Source organism: Corvus brachyrhynchos, unplaced genomic scaffold (assembly GCF_000691975.1).
Source record: "Corvus brachyrhynchos isolate BGI_N302 unplaced genomic scaffold, ASM69197v1 scaffold8, whole genome shotgun sequence".
Classification (NCBI taxonomy): domain Eukaryota; kingdom Metazoa; phylum Chordata; class Aves; order Passeriformes; family Corvidae; genus Corvus; species Corvus brachyrhynchos.
Genome location: NW_008240031.1, coordinates 1,022,571 through 1,040,530, shown reverse-complemented (window position 1 = coordinate 1,040,530; position 17,960 = coordinate 1,022,571). Strand labels below are relative to the sequence as shown.

Genomic DNA, 17,960 nt, shown 5'->3' with positions numbered 1-17,960 from the left:
TGCTGATGTTGCTGCCAAAACTTTCTTTCACTTCTCAGGTCTGAGATAAATTTGGCTAAGTTTCGTGTGTGCTATTAAAACAGCACAAGTGTCCACATTTTTATGTTACCAGTTATGAAAAGGTATAACAGAGCAAGTTATTATACGTTATATTACACTTTTTCTTGCAACATGCAATTGATTTTGCTGCTGACAGTAAAGCACAGCACAAGACAAATGATGACTTGTTACAATTTGGTCAAACTTGCAAGAAGAATTTAGTATATAACAGTGTTGATAATATTTTCCTCCAGAAAGCTAATTTAATAATGGCATTAGTATAAAATCTGACACTGACTGAAATAGAACAAAACTGATGCATAAGCATTTCAACATTTAAAAATTTCAACTATAAAAATGCTTTAAAGCATTTGTTTCAGTTCTCACAGCAAAGTGGCCATTCTTTAAATTATTTTTCCGGATCATGTTTACCTACAATAACAAAATCTCTTAGAAAAATAGAGTAAAGCCTAGAGAAAATCTCTTCAACTGCAAGAATGGTTGACTTTGAAATTCAGGAAAACACGTAGACACATTGGGAAGCCAGCTGGGCCAGAGTGAGTTCATGACTGAGTTCCAGAAAAAAACATGGTATACTGGAGATAGAGCGGGAAAAAGCTGAAAATGGGGCAATTTAGAAAAGTTACCTGAGCATGTGAAGGGGATGTTAGGAAAGCCAAAGCTCAACTATATTTAAGATTTGTAAGGAAAATTTGGCAACAAGAACTGCTTCTACTACCTCATTAATAGTAAAAGACTGAAAAATGAAAATAAGTAACTGTTGCTGAATGAGGTGAGTAATTCAGTCAGAGTGTACACTAATAAGGCCTCAGTGCCTTCTTGCCTCAGTTTTCTCTGACAGGGTTTCTCAGGCCTCAGGGTTAAAGGAGAAGAGTAAATACTGGCAGTGGATGAGGACCAAACCAGGGATTACTGGAGTTATTTGGCACATGCTCGTACATTGGACCAGACAGGCTGCATCCAATAATACTGCTGATTCATTGCAAGGCTGCAGATGTATCACATTTGAAAGACTGTTGAAATTGGTGGAGGTGCCAAAGATTTTGAGAAGGGCGTATGTATGACTCTAAAAAGCCAAAGGACTGAATGGAGGAGCTAAAGGCCAGCTACCCATGGCTCAGTTCTTCAGAAAATCATGGAATGAGTCCCAGGTCCAAAAAGGAGAAAAAATGTAATTTGGAACAAGATAAATTTGCCAAGAATAAATCACGTCAGATCGAATCTGATTGCTGTCTGTTATAAAATCACTGAATTCTTAGACAAAGGGAGATCAGTGGATATCACTTACAGATTTCAGCAAGACTTTAGACACCCTCTCCTATAGTATCCATGTACTTACCTGAAGATGTTATGGTCTGTATGGCTGGACAACTAGAAAGTTAAAAGACTTTTTGCATGGCTGGGCTTAGAGGGTGCTGATGAATGGGTTATACTCTAAGCAAAGCCTGGAAATAAGTGGAGTGTTACAGGAATCTGTCCTGGGACCCATCTTTATCAGTAATTTGGAGTAGGTGATGAAGTACATGCTCATCCAAGTTTAAAGTTTACACCAAACTGACAGGAGTAGTCAATGCACTCAAGGGCAGGGCAGCCATGCTGAGGGATCTAGGCAGGCTGAAAGGATGAAAGGACAGTTTTATGGAATTTAACAAGGCCAAATGCAAAGTTCCATACTTAGCTAGGAAAGTAGAGCAGCCTCTGTCTTAGAAGACTCTCAGAGGCCAGGCTGGAAAAAATCTTGAGCAATGTGGTCTGATCTTGTAGCTGCCCCTGCTTTGAATATGAAATTTAAGAGAGATCTCCTGAGGACCCATCCAATCTTTTTGTTTCATTATAATTATAATTATTTTATTATTTTAATTTTTATATCGTGAAATCAGGTTATAGTTGTCTCCCAGCTGCACTCTTGAAATCAGAAACATTTGTTAGCTCAACCCAAAAGGCATCAAATGCTTTTAAAATTCTTTTCTTCACTTAAAAGTGTAAGAGATTGAAGTATTTATTAATTCCTGCAATTAAATACTCTTGAATATATATGGGCTTGTAGCTAAATTGCAAGTGATTTGTGGCTCATTTAGTTCAAAATGACTACATTAATAGTGACCACTAAAATGGAATTTCCTTACATCTGGAAGATACATTACTACATTTAGAAGAATAACAGAAGGCCAGAAAATGTTTACATTGCATAAATAAAAGAATACAGTAAAAGCAATATGAGGTAGCAAGGTTTGCAGGTAGAAGTAAATTAATTACTCTTAGGCATTGTACATGGCTAAAGAAATTTAGATATTTCAAGGCTTATTTATTTCTTCATTCTGTACAGACTGAAAACAGTCCCTTAGAATGTATTTTTTGAGAAACAAACAAGTTTTAGCTAAAGATTCTTCAGTGAAACAGCCCTGGGGTTTAGTCTAAGGTAAGTAAAATAAATGTATTCACAATGTGAAGGCACACATATCAAATGAGATAAAAATCACATTTAGTCAAATATCTGATCTTCAGCTGTGTCCTGTATGATGCTAATGATCCCATATGATAATAAGAAAAGAACAAGGAATATTTTTTCCAGACTATTAATTTAGCCCAGGGACTTCCTGAAAACAACATGCCTGCTTTGTGCTTGATGGGGCCCTTACTATGTATGAATCTCCCTCCTACAGGTTTGTGTGATCACTTCTTAAAATAAGACTGTTGAGGTAATGAACATTGCCAAACATACTTAGAGTCAAATTTGTGAATAGAATATAGATAAAACTGGAAAATACGATACTGACAAATGATTAATTTAACACTCTTTTCCATTGGATTATCTGGGCATTTCAGTAATCTAGTGCACTATGATGTTGTAGATAAATTGAGGTATCAGAAAGATAAAATTCGTAAGAACAAAGGTAGGAACAGCTTTCAACACCATGTCTAGCATCAAGACAAACAATCAGTAATGCCAGACAGTAATGACCCTTTTGCTACGAAGATACTGAGTACCTGTCATGTCAGTGAATATGATCTATGTTTTTTGATTGAAATAGTATTTTAGTGTAAGCTATTTGCTGAGGACAATTTGAAGCTAACTTTCTGAAGAAAAAGATAGTGTCTTAGATGTGAATCTGCACAAAGAAAGATGGGACAGAAGAGGTCATGTTTTGAAAGAATGAGGATGTGTGACCTAATTAATACCATATATATTAATATAATTATAGAGAATTGTAACATTTAATAGCTTTCTAGCACAGTCAAATTAGTTGGAATTAAAATATATCTTTAAAGACCACTAAATCTTGCTTTTGTTATTCATATGTTTGCAGGTATTCCACTAGCTTTAAAAGTTAAATTCTCAAAACATGTAACACAGAACAGAGCTGATGCATTAAAATTAAGGGTAATTAATGTTTATACATACTGGGCGACTTAGAAGGAAACAACCAAAACTTTGCAATGTGTGTCACTTTTTACCTATGAATTTCCTGATGTATTTTTTTTCAGAATGGCAGTGAACTCAAAAGGTGGACTCCAGTGTCCAGCTCCCATAATGGAAGCAGCCTTAATCTATGAATAAGATCTATTTTAGTTAGTACAAAATGCACTATGTGTATAAAATATTTAAATCCGTGCAGTTATCTTGAACACCTAGGGTAATTTTACATTTCTGCTGTCTCACTTGAAGAAGGGTATTAGTGAATTGACAAGTTCAGGACATACAAAGGCTTATGCTTAACTTCAGTAACGCACTTTAATTCTGTTTTTTTAAGGGCTAAATGTCTACAATTATGAATGTCATTAGGTTGGTGCAGCCATCTCTGTTGTAGGCAGGTGAATAGTTTCCTTAAATATTGGAGAGGCTGTAATAACTTCTTGATTTTACCTTTGCATGAATCTGAAAGAACTTGACAGATTTCTGAAGTCAAACCTAGTAAAGTGATGCACAAAATATATACAATAGTTTCTTACACTACTTCTAAAATGCAACAATTGCTCTTTAACTGACACATGAGACAACTGTTGAGAATAGAAGAATATCATCTTCCTCTGCCCCCTGCTGCATACACCCCAGGAATGCAATAACTCTTGTGAAGATCTGGTCTTTCTGAAGATTTGGTTTCTTTCCCATCTCCATTTGTAAGAAGGAAAAGACCATACTACAGGACATTTAGAGTTAGTAATTTGATTTAGTTGATCAGAAATGAAGTTTGCATGTCTTTCAAAACATTTGAAGCTGTCAACTGTAGAATTCAAGGAAGAAAGGGAATTATAGGAGAGAACAACTGCAACAGTATCATGGGTGGGCAAATTTGATGAGAAAAGACAGGTGGAAAAACACCTGTGCGTGTTGTTTTTCTTTATGGTATCTTGGCAGTTCCTTTTTAAATGACTCTTGGAAGGCAGGAAAGAACACTGCATTTCTAATCTATGTTGTTCCTATTTCTTATCTGAGGCTGGTTTAACTACTTATTTTCATCCTGGAATAAACCTGAAGAAAATCCACGCTTACAGCATCAAACTCTATGAGAAGCTGGAAGAAGAGACTGGACAGGTAATCCCCTTAACCTTTGAAGTGTTAATTCAGAGCAATACCAACTGCAGTAATAGTCTTACAAAAAAGTGTAGTTGATGAGGGTGTGAAGTAGGAGTATGTCCCTTTTTATTGAAATACATTCTTCTGCATGCCTAGTCACTACATTTTGTAGATAGTTTCCCAGATCCCTCTACAATTTAGGAAAATGGTGCTCATAAAACATCTCAAGACACAGCAGAGGGTCTGCAACTTTAACTTGATAAAGGAGCTAAAATAGCATCAGAAACCTGGAATGAATGGATTGATTATGATACATTCCTGCCTTAAATATGTCCGCTTAAAAATTCATGTGGTATGATGCTGTCTGTACTTGAGAAGATTGCTGCAATTCTTCCAGTCCCTTTCAGAGATGTATTTTTATTTAGTGACTTAAGGAACGGATATGCAGAGAAACACAGGGGTCATCTTTTTCATCTGGCATCTTGCAGCCATGTAGATTTAATTTACTAAACTTGTGCTTGCTTTGGATGGCAGCAGAAATTGAATTAACCTCACTGTACTAGTCTACGAATTTTATATTCTTTTTAATATTTGTCATATATATGTATGACAGATATTTTTTGTATTTGTCATAAAATGCTTTTTTCTTCTTTCTGCTACTCAGCTAGATAAGGTGCCACATCAGATTATCATTGTGAGTTCCAGTAAAAGACTTATTCAGCCCTATTATTGTCCTGTGAGGTAACATAGAAAGGTGAAGAAAAGTAAGCATTCAGTGTCCAGCTCTGCAAGGATGTTTAATTTATTAAAAAGACAAAAAAGGCGAGTGGTATTTCATTGTGTTTATAAAGGCACTTAGTTAAATATATTCTGCAACATGTCAATAGGAAGTTATGCAGATGATAGACTTTAAAATGAAGTATATTATACATACTTATTTTTGAGATGTGTCTGATTCTGGTTTTGAAAGTGTGTGAGTGCATGTATCAAATATTAATTAGTTGTTAGTAAAAATGAATGTCTCGTGGCATTCAATAGATGCTTCTTGCAACTGTTTTGAAGATAGTCTGCATTAACTTAGGAAGTTAATTCGGTAACTTCTTGAAAATTTGTTTTCTCTAGGAGTCTATATCTAAGGCCTGTTTCTTCAAGGACCCCTAGCTTACTTGCATTTTTTTCAGTGATGTTAGTGGAAAAATTCCTGTAGAGTTCCCTTAGCACAGGAAAATACATATATGGCAATCAGTAAAGGTTCTTTCAGTAATTTGCTGTTTCTCTTCAATTTAGCCTGTGGGGTTTCATCAGCCTGGCAGTATCAGAATTGCTTCAACCCCTACTAGGGTGGATGAATTCAAATACCAAATGACTCGTGCTGGTTGGCACCCAACAGAGCAATATCTAATCACGCCTGAGAAAGTGCAAGAGCTATTTCCCTTATTGAACATGGATAAGGTAAAGAATCCAGTTTTATGAAATGTAACTTCCAATGCAATTAAATATTAGTCTATCAGATATATACATGGATGATCTCCTTTCTTTATACAAATTGTACAACAGATTCTTGTTTTTCAATGAAAAATAGATGTATCATAGCCTAAAGACAGAATCTTGTGAATTTTTAGTGCGTACTGTACGTTAGAGTACATACTATTATTTACTATGTCTATAATACTATAATATTAAAGCATTGCAACCTTTGCATGGGAGATCTGAGCAATTTTACTTGCATAGGCCATTGTTAAGTTGTGTAGAGGCTGATATTATCATATATTTTGAAAATTTGTTTTGACTTCTTAAAGTTTATTGTATTCAAGGAAGAAAGAAAGAAAGTGTTTTTTAAAAATCAATCTAATTTTGGTAAATTTTACTTTCTTTCATTTGGGGTATTTTACCTCCACTTAGGTGTTAGCTGGCCTGTATAACCCTGGAGATGGTCACATTGATCCGTATTCTCTAACTATGGCCTTGGCTGCAGGAGCCAGAAAATACGGTGCTCAATTAAATTATCCTGTCCAAGTAACTAATCTGAACTCCCGATCAGATGGGACATGGGAAGTTGAAACTCCACTTGGAATAATTCAAGCAAAGAGAATTGTGAATACTGCAGGTAGGATTTAATATAAGCATTTGAGTGCTTTTCAAATTTACGAACTAGCTGACACAAAGAACCTGTACTGAATTGTGTGGCCTACGTGTATAAGGAATATATATGTTTTTGAACATTCACTTGGTTTGTGATTTGCACATATTTCTTCACAGTATGGTGAAAATATAGCTCTTATATTAATTGCCCTTGAATGGGCTTTAAAAGTATTTACTATGATTTGTCTCCAGCAGATAGTAATCAGACTGCCTTGTTAGATTTTAGTAGTAAGAGACCTTGACTGGTCTACAGTAAGTTGTGTAGAAGAGAATCTACTGTCTAGAGTCACAGAATCGTAGAATATCCTGAGTTGTAAAAGACCCACAAGGATCATTGAGTCCAACAGGATATCCCCAAGAGTCACACTATGTGCTTGAGAGTGTTGTTCAAATGCTTTTTGAACTGTGGCAGGCTTGGTGCTGTGACCACTTCCCTGGGGAGCCTGTTCCAGTGTGCAATATGTGAACAGTCCATGCAGTCCTCTAAAATGTAATGAAACATACCTAGGAAGGGAGATGGAATGTACGAATGAAGTAGAAATATCTTCATTGTTTCTTCGAAGAAACTGAGGATTTGACCTTGCCTATCATACTGTTATCTTTGTCTAAGATTTAGCTCTATCCACATATCCTTGAAACTGAAGATTTTTTGTTGTCCTTTGAGTCATATTTTAAACACGTGCTTGGCTTAACATTTTTTGCATGTAATAAGAATTGCCTAACTCAAAGGAGCTTGTATTTACATATGCGAATGTTATTCTTCATGTTAAAGAAACCAAACAGATGTTTCTGCTTCAAAGAGCTTTTGGTCAAGTGTCCTTTGGATCTGTGTTTATTTTCCTAAGCAACTTACTAGGTCTAAAAACCTGTATTCAATCTGAACTTATTCACTTATTTTTATGCTGCTTTGTACAAGCATAGAAAAATATGTTAGTGGTGAAATGATTGGCAGGTCTTCTATGAAGCATGCTTACTGCTTCCTAGTAGAAGATTTTCTGTTTTCAATTACTTGAAAACATGTTGAATATTTACCATATAGATTAAAGTTTTGCTGACTCTGCCTCAAAATGGATCGTATCTGCATTTTTAGGGCATTAGTCCTGCATACCTCCCATCGCAGTGAATAATCAGGCTTCAGTTGCAGGCTGTGATGTCTCAAGTTGACTTTCTCCCTCAGATGGGACAAGTGAACTGAGAGCAAGAATATGTCTTTATAATTCTTTTCTGCATATTTGTGGTGGAACACGAAAAAGAAATAAAAGCACCTATTTCTAGTGCAAGGCAGATAAAATGAAGAAGTTAAGCGAGACAGGGATTCTTCTTGTTGGTGGGAAGAATACCGTGATTGACAATTGGAATTATGAGGGAATTGGACTGGAAGGGGAGTAGGTTGGGAGAGCAAAATGCCTTGGAAAGATTTCTGGAGGTGTTTAGGAGCCCTGGCAGCAAGTGGAATAGTTACATGCTGCAGGACTGGCTGAATGAGGAAGCTCAAACCGGAAGGCAACGGCAGCAGTGGGGATAACACCAGGGACATAGTGGGAAGGTATCTGATATGTTTCATTAAGGAAACTGGAGCTAGGAGCTTTTCAGACAAAATGATTAGTAAGGATACTCAAGGAATAACCATTCTCACATACTCATGTATGTGAAACTGAGTGGAAAATGGAGCTGTTTAAGCATGAAAGACTGGTGTAATATGTAATAGCAAGGGAGGGGTAGATGGGAGTGGATCTGAAGGAAGAGAAGGCTGCTGGGGCAGAACTTGACAAATGAGGGAGACTGAGTAGCCACATGGTGACAAAATAGCTAAAGAAGGATGTAAGGACTGGAATAAGAGTAGTGTTCGAGATAGCAGAAAAAAAGAGAGAAATTAAGAGAGAGTGGGATAAAATGGCTGGACTGTCCGGGGATGTGCTTTACAGGTCTTTCTTTCAGAGTCTGGATATAGACAGCCCTGTGTTAAATCATTCCAGGCTTTCAGTAGAGACCTACTGGAAAACCCATTGAAAAGTGCACTTTCTTATTTTATGCCTTCCATACATAGGTGATCACCTGCTATTGCTATATGCCTCACTAAAATAACAAGGATCTGAGGCTCTAAGCTGGCTCATGAGTCCCACATAATGAATTTTGGAGAGAAAGAGGAGTTTAGTATGCTTTTTAGACGGCAATCCACCACATAAATAGGGAAACCAAATTTAAAAAATTTATATAGATCACAAAGTCAGGCACTTGGAAAATGAGAGGTGTCAATATTTGATTGCCTTTGGACTGCCAGTTAATAGCTTTCAGGCATGAATTATGGAACAGCATTCAATTACAAAATCACAAGCTCTCTTACAAATATGATCCTTATGTCATTTGTTACACAGTGTGGATATATTGGTCTGGAAGTGATCCAAGATTATGAAATGGAAAGGCAGCTCTCTTGGCAATCAGACTTATTTAGGCCACAAACTTCTACACACTCATTATTCCTAACTACTGGCTCTGCATCATATTGATGAAGTATCACAGACATAGTAATTTTCTTACATTTTTGTGGTGTAGTTATCTTTCTTTAGCTAATATATCAAGTTGATATTAGGCAGGGCGTTCTGGTAAATGCTTTTCAGAACTTATTTGTAAATACTAGAATGCACCCTTGTGAACTTCTCATAATTTTTTTTTATTATTTAATAAGTTATTAAATCAACAATATATTTACATAATTCTCCTGTGTAGTTAACTGTTCAGCAAAATGAATATTTGAAGCACATACTGCTTAACATTCTAGCTAATGATGTAAAATCAATACTGTATAACACATCTCTTATAAATGTTTTCTCAGATAACATTCATTCTTTTTCTCAGCCTTGCCTCATTCCACTATGATCATGACTTGTATAATTTTAGGCTCATGTTGCAGAGAAAAATACATCAGAAGGTTCTTTACATTCCCTCTCCCGCTCCCTGCCTCACCCTGCAACTGACATCTGCTGCAGAACTGGAACAAACTAGTTTCAACCAATCTTTAGCTGTTGCTTATGTGAGATTTCCGTTTTAGAAGAAAGCAGATGCCTAATAAATAATCCCTGTCATGAAGTAACTATGCTGAACCTGCTGAAATTATTTGCAGCCTATTTAAAATGGAATGTTTGATTAAAGCCTGCAAAAATAGTGAATTTGATTTATATATACAGAGTGGATGGGTGTATATAAGCATGTATTTTCAGACATGTACGAGCTGTATATACAACCATTTATATGTAAGTAGTGGTAGAAGATTGTCTTTTTCAAAACTAAGAAATAGTCAGATTACATACTTCAGCAGATATGCTAAGTAATACTAACACGAAATAGTTCAGCATCAGATGTTTGCAGTGTCTACAATTTAATCTTCTCAAATATCCTAGAGATATAATGTATGCCTTCATTTATCTCTACTATGTCTGATAGGACTTGACATCTGCTTCCAATTAGAATTTTGTTTCAGAAAATGTATTCTTCCTTTTGCCATATTTTTGTTCAAAAACCTTAAACAAAGAAACTGTAATATTTTTCTTTTAGTATATGTCACCTTTTGATATTTTAAGCAATTAAAAAAGCAATTACTCTAAGTGTGACTTTTTTTAGAAGTACAGTACTGGAGATTTTATTTTAAACAAACTTAAACTATTCGTCTCTTACTTAAAAACATTTTAAAATTAGCTGTGTTTGTAATGTTATTCTGCAAATCTAATTGCTAAGAAATTTCTTCTTATTAAGAAAGAAACAAAGCTAAGTTTCAAAGACCTAATTTTCTGCTACTTCACCTTTTCCTCTCCTCTGTGGATCATTAGCTGACCTTACCTTAAAATAGTTTTATTCATAGGCGACATGGAAATGCCTAAATCAAAAGAAGTTCTCTAAAGACTTTTAGCCACGTGTGTTGTGTGTAATGAAGGAAACCCTTGCATAAGTGCTAGAAATGCTGATTCATTCAATTGTTTTCATTGTCTTCTGTATAGGAGAATATAAGTCATGTTTCAGTAGCCTTAAAGGATGTTTTTGATCACTCAATCTATATGATTATGGCATGATCATCCCTCTACCAATTTAACTGGCATAACAAGTGTTCTGGCAATTAGTCTTGTCCAAATGGTGAGGTGCCGTAAAGAAGCAAAATGATGACTGCAACAGGTGCTGGTTTCTAGCATTGACAGGACAGGGGCTTTTAGCCGAACAGATCTCTTGAAAGTGATGCTGGATTTCCTCTGCTGCTTTGCCTTGGCTGGCTGTCAGTAATTGTTAAATGAGCCACCACAGAAAACATTTTCCTTGGAAAAACTGTGGATGTTAGACCCTGAGGCTGGTTTGTAATATAAGAGACTGACAGCCATCCTGGCATGGGGGAATGGCACAAGGCCAGCGCAGCCCAATTCAACTTTCCTAATTGTCCTGGCTTTACGCCATGCCAGAGGTGAGAGAATGTATTCCCCAGCCGGCTGCTCCCCATAGGACAGGGAGCCAAGCAGGGTAACTGCAGCTGGGGTCAGCCTGCAGTCCAGGCCTCCAGATGGACTTGTGGAGATGAGGCACAGCCAGATCTGTAGTGATGAAGCCCAGCTGAGGCCACAGTCAGAAACAGGCCTGGTGACGCTAATCGAGGTCAAATGGTGACCAGTAATCAACAGGCAGACTGTAGAGTTGAGACTGAGCTGAGGTCAAGCTGAGAAGTAGTCCATGAATCAAGGTCTGGATCAATGTATTCCATGGCCAGGCACAGGCATGGTTGTGACAGAGCTGTAAACAGGCACACGATCAAACCAGCTCAGACAGGTTCTGAAGGACCTGAGCTGACCTGGAATGGGACTCCTGTGCCCATGGGTATGGGTGGAAGTCCCAGCTGAAGCTATTCAGGATCATTTATACCTTTTGGTGCCCCCAGGGCACTGAGAAACTTTGACCAGGTCTTGGTGAGTATGTAATTGAAGAGAGAGGTAGGAGAATTTGGTTAAGACAAGTAAGCAGCAAAAAGAAAGAAAAGTTGCACATTAAGCTGGGCAGCATGAAGTGTATGTCCCAGGAGAAGGGACAGCTGTGTTAGGTAGAAAATCTTGCTGGAGATATTTTGTCTTAAGCAGTTTGGAGTCAGCTGGTTACACAGGAACCAGGCTGACCTGCCTTCTTTTGCTTGGTGTTGTATGGCACATAGCCTTTTACTTGGAAAGCCCTGCTACCTCTTCTTTGTCTTTCATTTTGTCTTCCTCCAACCCTCACTACCAGACTCCCCTGAAAATCTTATTTCATTGGATTTTCCCCTTTCACTCCCACACTTGAGACATCTGATTCTTGATCTAAAAGTCCGGAGAGTGGGCCTGAGGGATATTCAAAGCATCTTAGAGCAGCTGCCATTCCAGCCAGTTGTACCTGTCTGATTCCCAAGTCTGTTATGTTCCAGCCTCACAGCAGATGTAAGCCATGATGCAGAGCCCAAACCAGTGCTTGGCAGTTAAGTGGCTTCCACTCTCTTCTTTCTGACACAGGTGCCTCACTAAGTGAATGTGCCTCACCAGCTTAACCTTAATAGAGGAGAATTAGGTCTTCCCTAACTTCTGTCTCATGGTAGGCATGAAGGATCTTGAGCCAGTTTCGGAGGCAGGGAAATTGTTGCTTGCATTTTCTGGTCACACTCTGTATCAGAACTTCTAATTGGATAGCTGTGGGAGAGCACACTTGACTATTCACCAATACAAACATAATAATGAATTGATTGCTGTGTGAGTGACATAATTAATGCAAGTCACATGATGCATGTGAACAAGGAGAGAAACTCCAATTCTTGAGGTCAGCTGCCTGAAAAGTACTGCCTTAGTCTGTTGGGGTGTTAGGACTTGACTACTGTCTTGGTAAAGCATACTAGTTCATTTGGTTGATAGTAAGAGGCTTGGTTAACACTTATGATGTGAATTAATTTATTCTGGTTTTTAAGTGTCTCTAACTTTGCTAGGAGTACCTTGCAGACCTACTTTGCTGAAATAAGCCATGGGGTTTGTGGAACTGTTAATTAAATTATCCTCTGAACTTTTAGAAGCCTAATTTATAATTTACCAATCATATTTTTTAATATGTGTATACTATAATAATATATAGTAGTATAATTAGGGAAAAAGGCCATGGAATTATGGAGGGAAAAATATACTAGATAATATGAAAAGTAAAGTGAAAATTACAAGTATGGGGAAAAAACTTGTCATACATAAAAGCACAATGTTTACTGGAAATACTTTACTGACATTTTCCATTCACTGAAATTAGAGCTTGAATATTTTTATTTTGGTTTTGTTTTCTTCTTCTCTAGGCTTCTGGGCCCGTGACATAGGCAAGATGATTGGCCTGCAGCACCCTCTCATACCTGTTCATCATCAGTATGTTGTGACATCAACCATCTCTGAAGTGAAAGCCCTAAAAACAGAATTGCCCGTGATTCGTGACTTAGAAGGGTCATATTATCTAAGGCAAGAAAGGGATGGTCTTTTATTTGGTCCATATGAAAGTGAGGAGAAGATGAAACTGCAGGAGTCATGGGTAACAAATGGAGTCCCACCAGGTGATTAAGAACATTACATCTTTAAACATAACAAGCACTAGCACACATTAAAATGTGCAGAAATCCCAGGCTGTCATGCTGCCTTATGTGATGGAAAATACAAAATATTTGCAGTGCATAATTGTAGTGCAAAAACTTTTTCCAAGGATAGTTTTAACTCTAATAATAAAAGATAATAAAAATACAAATGTAACAGAAGAAAAGCCTACTACAATGTAGTTTTAGCCTACTTCCTGAAGTGATGTTGTGTGTTGTGATTAGAGGCAGTCACCAAATCTGTGATATATAGCCCTTTTTGCCTGAACAGAGATTTTTCTAAGTTACAATTCTCTCCAGCATGCTGACAGGGGCTCTTTATTGTTACCCCAGAGATAATGTGGTTGTCAAATAGGAACAGCAAAGGAATATTCTTAGACAAAATGCTGTGCTTGGATATAAGTGCAACAGAGCTGTAGGTATGTCTAGAAGACAAAAATACCCTATGTCATACAGCTTCTTGCGCAAAAACGTTAGAAATTGTTGTGTTATATCCAGGCTCCAGCTTTCCATTCACTTCCAGACAGAAAGTTATACTAAGTCATTATTGTTGCTGTTATTAAAAAACACAACATTTCCTAAGGTAGGGCAGTTAACGTGGTTCAGTTTTGGATAGCCCTCTCACAGCTTCCTGAACTTACTGTCTCCAGTAGCATCAAGTGCCTCTACAGAATAATCAGAATGGTCAACCATGCTTAGAGCCCAGACTGAGGGGTGAAATATACCCAGAAATTCATATGGTTTCATGGAAATCATAAGCAGATACAGGAAGTTATCTTTTTTCCCCTCGTCAAATTATTGGCATATTGAGAAAAATACGTGGGCCTTATTAATGTAGAAGAAAGCTTCTATGTGTCTTCACTTCCTTTCTACTTCATTGTTGAATTGTCATGACCTTAGGGTTAAACAAATATGTATAAAGGATAGTATAATTGCAGTGACAAATAAACTTGATCCTGCAGGTAACTAGGGTTTAATGCACACCATTTTTCCTGTGTAGGATGGCAAAGGCCTGAACATATGCACTGATTATTCCCATAAAACTTTTATGTATATATAGATACCATAACTGTATTGAAAATGTATGTGTTCTCTGTGTAAGTAAGTATATATAATAAGAGTCAAATATTTGTGCAGGTTTTGGAAAAGAACTCTTTGAGTCTGATTTAGACAGAATAATGGAGCATATTGAGGCTGCTATGGAAATGGTCCCCATTTTGAGAAAAGCGGACATCATAAACACAATTGCAGGTCCTATCACCTATTCTCCAGACATTCTTCCTATGGTGGGACCACATCAGGGTGTCAGAAATTACTGGGTAGCTATTGGTTTTGGGTGAGTAAGTTCTTTGCAACAACTTTTGTCTGTCATATTGTTAAAATGGTAGTCAGCTCAAGCTTTGTGCATTTTTATGGGCTTGGGAGTTGTTTTGCACATATTTTTTGTTAAATGTAATTGGAACTAGTCTTAATAACCACAACCTGTATCATGTAAGCTCATCCTTCTCTCTTACTTCACTAGTCTCAGTAATTTTTTGTTTCCTCCTTTTAATGTGGAGGCCAATATCTGTGACATTTTTTGAAGCAACAAGAAATCGTAGTACTTTGTACTGTCTGTGCAGCAACTTGAAGTCACAAAAGTACTGAGTTTGAAAGTATACTTTCCAGTTAATTTTACTTCTTGCTTTGAATTACACTGTATTTAACAGTTGTTTGTTGCATGTAAAACTGGTTTCACTGAAGTGGGACAAAAATGAATGTGCAATATAGAGTTTTGTGTGAAGACTTGAAAGTGTATCAAATAGAAGACATTCCAGCATAGCATGTGACTGACTGCTCTAGTGATACAAATCCAGTGTATCTGACTGTTGAAAGTAGAGCAGAAAAATTACATTGCAGAGTATCGGAGGAAAGCAAGTAAAGAGGGCAGTGCAACAATAGAAATAACTGGTTTACTGATGTCGTTCTCCCACCTGGTATGGTGTTTTTCTTGAACGTGATTTACATCGTATTTATTATGGCTACACTGGAGTCAGTGGTGAAACACCCACATCTCTTTAATTGTCTTAGTTTGACCATTGATTCAGGATGGATAGAATGAACCAAATACAATTCCAAGCACGTTATTGAACACATTCTGTGTACATTGTTTTTCCAATTGCCTAATTTGCTGTTCAAAATCCAGCTCAGCTCTTTCCAGTTTTCTTTCATTCCAAACCAAACAAACCCTCAGATCATAAGATAAGGCAGTATCACTAACGTGCTTTCTGAGGCCCTCAAAATAAAAAAGCTTGGTAATTTTGCAATGATTCATTGTGAAAGGTATTCACCTTTGCTGCTTGGATTTAAAAAAAAATAATGTTATCTTTCAGTAACATTTGCAGAACTTATAGTTACAAAAGCGGTTTGCCTAGACCTTGTTCACCAAAAAGACTGTTTAAGTTCGTTGCTCTGTGGCTAGACTTTGGAGCATGTTTTTCTTTGTTGGTGTCAGTGGGAGCAGAATCAAATTCCATGTATAAAAAAACTGAAGACTAGTGTTACATGTTTAATTTTCTTTAAACAACTTGTTCTGGGAGTTTGATTAATCTCAAAATGTTTAGACACAGGTCACAATTATGTGGCTGTCATTGGATTACTTTGCTTTTCAGGGACTTTTGACTCTCTGTTCTATGCTTCTGGGTCACTGCAGTGTTTCTACCAGTGTTGTAATTTTTTGTGTGCATTAGCAAATCCTTATCTCACAGTCAACTAGCAGGGACATTGTGACAGAGGACTTAGTGCTTTTAGATTAGAGGATTTTTATTATCTAAAATTAGCAGCTTGCTAGGCATTTTAACATGCAAAGAAGTTAAGTATAGTTCGCAGAGTTTGTAGTGCTATTTATTATTAAGGTTGCTCAATGCTTCTCATTTTTAGTTACTTATAGCTTTGAAAATATTAACAAGAGTAGTCTAGGATTTTATTCAGAAAACTTTAATTCAAAGCAGTGAAACCATTCCATAACCCGGGACGAAGACTCCAGAAAAGGGACCACAGTGTGCCGAAACTCAGATTTCCTAGGAATAGGAACGGAATGACTTGAAAGTGGGTAAGAAGGAATAGGAATGGAATGACTTGAAAGTGGATAAGAAGCAACGACTCATAAGTAAGACGCAGGAATGTGACAGGGACAATGGGAAGTTAATCTGTCAGGGATCGAAAGGAGAGAAGAAAAACTGGAGAAAAACAGTACATGTTCATTAAGGAAATTTTCTCTACTTCATAAAAAGGCTGAGATTCCTACACTGTATCACTCTTTAGAGCTACTTGTAATATCCTATCCCTGAAAAACATATTTCATTCTTGTGCAGCAGAATTGCAGTGGTTGTATTTACACAATCAGCTCCCTCTTATCAGAGGTAAAGAGGGATTTGGGCACCCTGTGTAATGTAAAATCTTTGATAATGTTGGCCCAGCTAAGAGCACCAAAATCAATGGGTTGCTCAGTCAGTGCTGCAAAACTCTGCAGAATGCAGAGACCTCTCAGTCCAGTAGCAGGGCTGTACCTGTAGTAGCTGGGCAGCCTCCCCTGCACTCTCTTGCTCCTGGGGTTACCCTGTCATCAGCTCAGCAGTCCTCAGCTGAAGCTAGAAGTCCTCATTGTGTTTGGTTTGTCACTACTCACAATCACACAGCGATCTCTTTGCTGTTCTCCTTTGCTTTTGGCTGCAGTGAAGGGCGCAGGCAGACTTGAACTGGCTAAGATTTCTTCTGGAGCTGTACTTGAAGGCATCATAAGCTTTCATGGTACCAAAACTTATACCCATGAATAACTAAAAGTTGCTTAATTGAATTAACACCAGCAACAGCTAACTCTTCTGTAGTGGCAGTTTACAAACACTCATCCTTCCTGCATCCACTGCGCTGACAGAAGTTTGCGCTGAGTCTGAAGATTTGTGCTGAACTGCACTGTAGTGACTGTAGTTGGCAGAATTATTTCATGTACTCAATTTTTTATGTTTCTATTTTATTTAGATAAATAATTAAATAATGGATAAGATACCCTGTCAAAGTAATATCATTGATATTACGGATTCATTCTTCTTATGCATATGCTTTAAAATTAAATGATTACTTCTTTTTTTTTTTCTTGGTGAGGTCCTTGCCTATTTTAACTGAAGAAATAGAATTCAGATTGCAAAGTTGGTGACCAGGAATTTAAGTTGGTTTTAGCTTCATTATTCTGCATGAGTGTGTATGGTTTAATTGCTGCCTGTTAATATAAACTTGATTTGGAACAACTGTTTCTTCAAGGATTTTTCTGTTGTGCTCATGGGAGCATTTCACAAACAACTAAGAATTAATTTTCACATCTCCTAGATGGAAAGATATTTTGGCAATTTTTTTTGAAGACATGGTATCATAGATGTATCAAAAAAAGTTTTAAATCATTTGGTAGTAATGATTATTTGTCATTAAACTGCGACTGCTGTACATTACCAATGACATTCTGCTGCTGATAGTGGAGATGTAGAAATATCCACTAATACAGTATTTAATCTTTGAAAATAAGACAAAACAGAGCAAATTTTTAAAAAAGCTTTTAAAATTTAAAATACTTTGAGGTCCATGTTAGTAGTATATGTTAGT

At 37.0% G+C, this 17,960-nt stretch overlaps 1 protein-coding gene across 1 annotated transcript in view; it reads left to right on the top strand.

The window, feature by feature from the left end:
• The window catches only part of DMGDH (dimethylglycine dehydrogenase), a 39,003-nt gene that overhangs the window by 1,791 nt on the left and 19,252 nt on the right, over positions 1 to 17,960 (top strand). The window contains exons 2-6 of the mRNA XM_017743721.1: positions 4,496 to 4,594; positions 5,864 to 6,028; positions 6,479 to 6,683; positions 13,044 to 13,292; positions 14,466 to 14,664. Of these exons, the coding sequence (XP_017599210.1) occupies positions 5,939 to 6,028; positions 6,479 to 6,683; positions 13,044 to 13,292; positions 14,466 to 14,664 (743 nt within the window). The 5' untranslated portion in view covers positions 4,496 to 4,594; positions 5,864 to 5,938. The remainder of the gene's footprint in view (positions 1 to 4,495; positions 4,595 to 5,863; positions 6,029 to 6,478; positions 6,684 to 13,043; positions 13,293 to 14,465; positions 14,665 to 17,960) is intronic.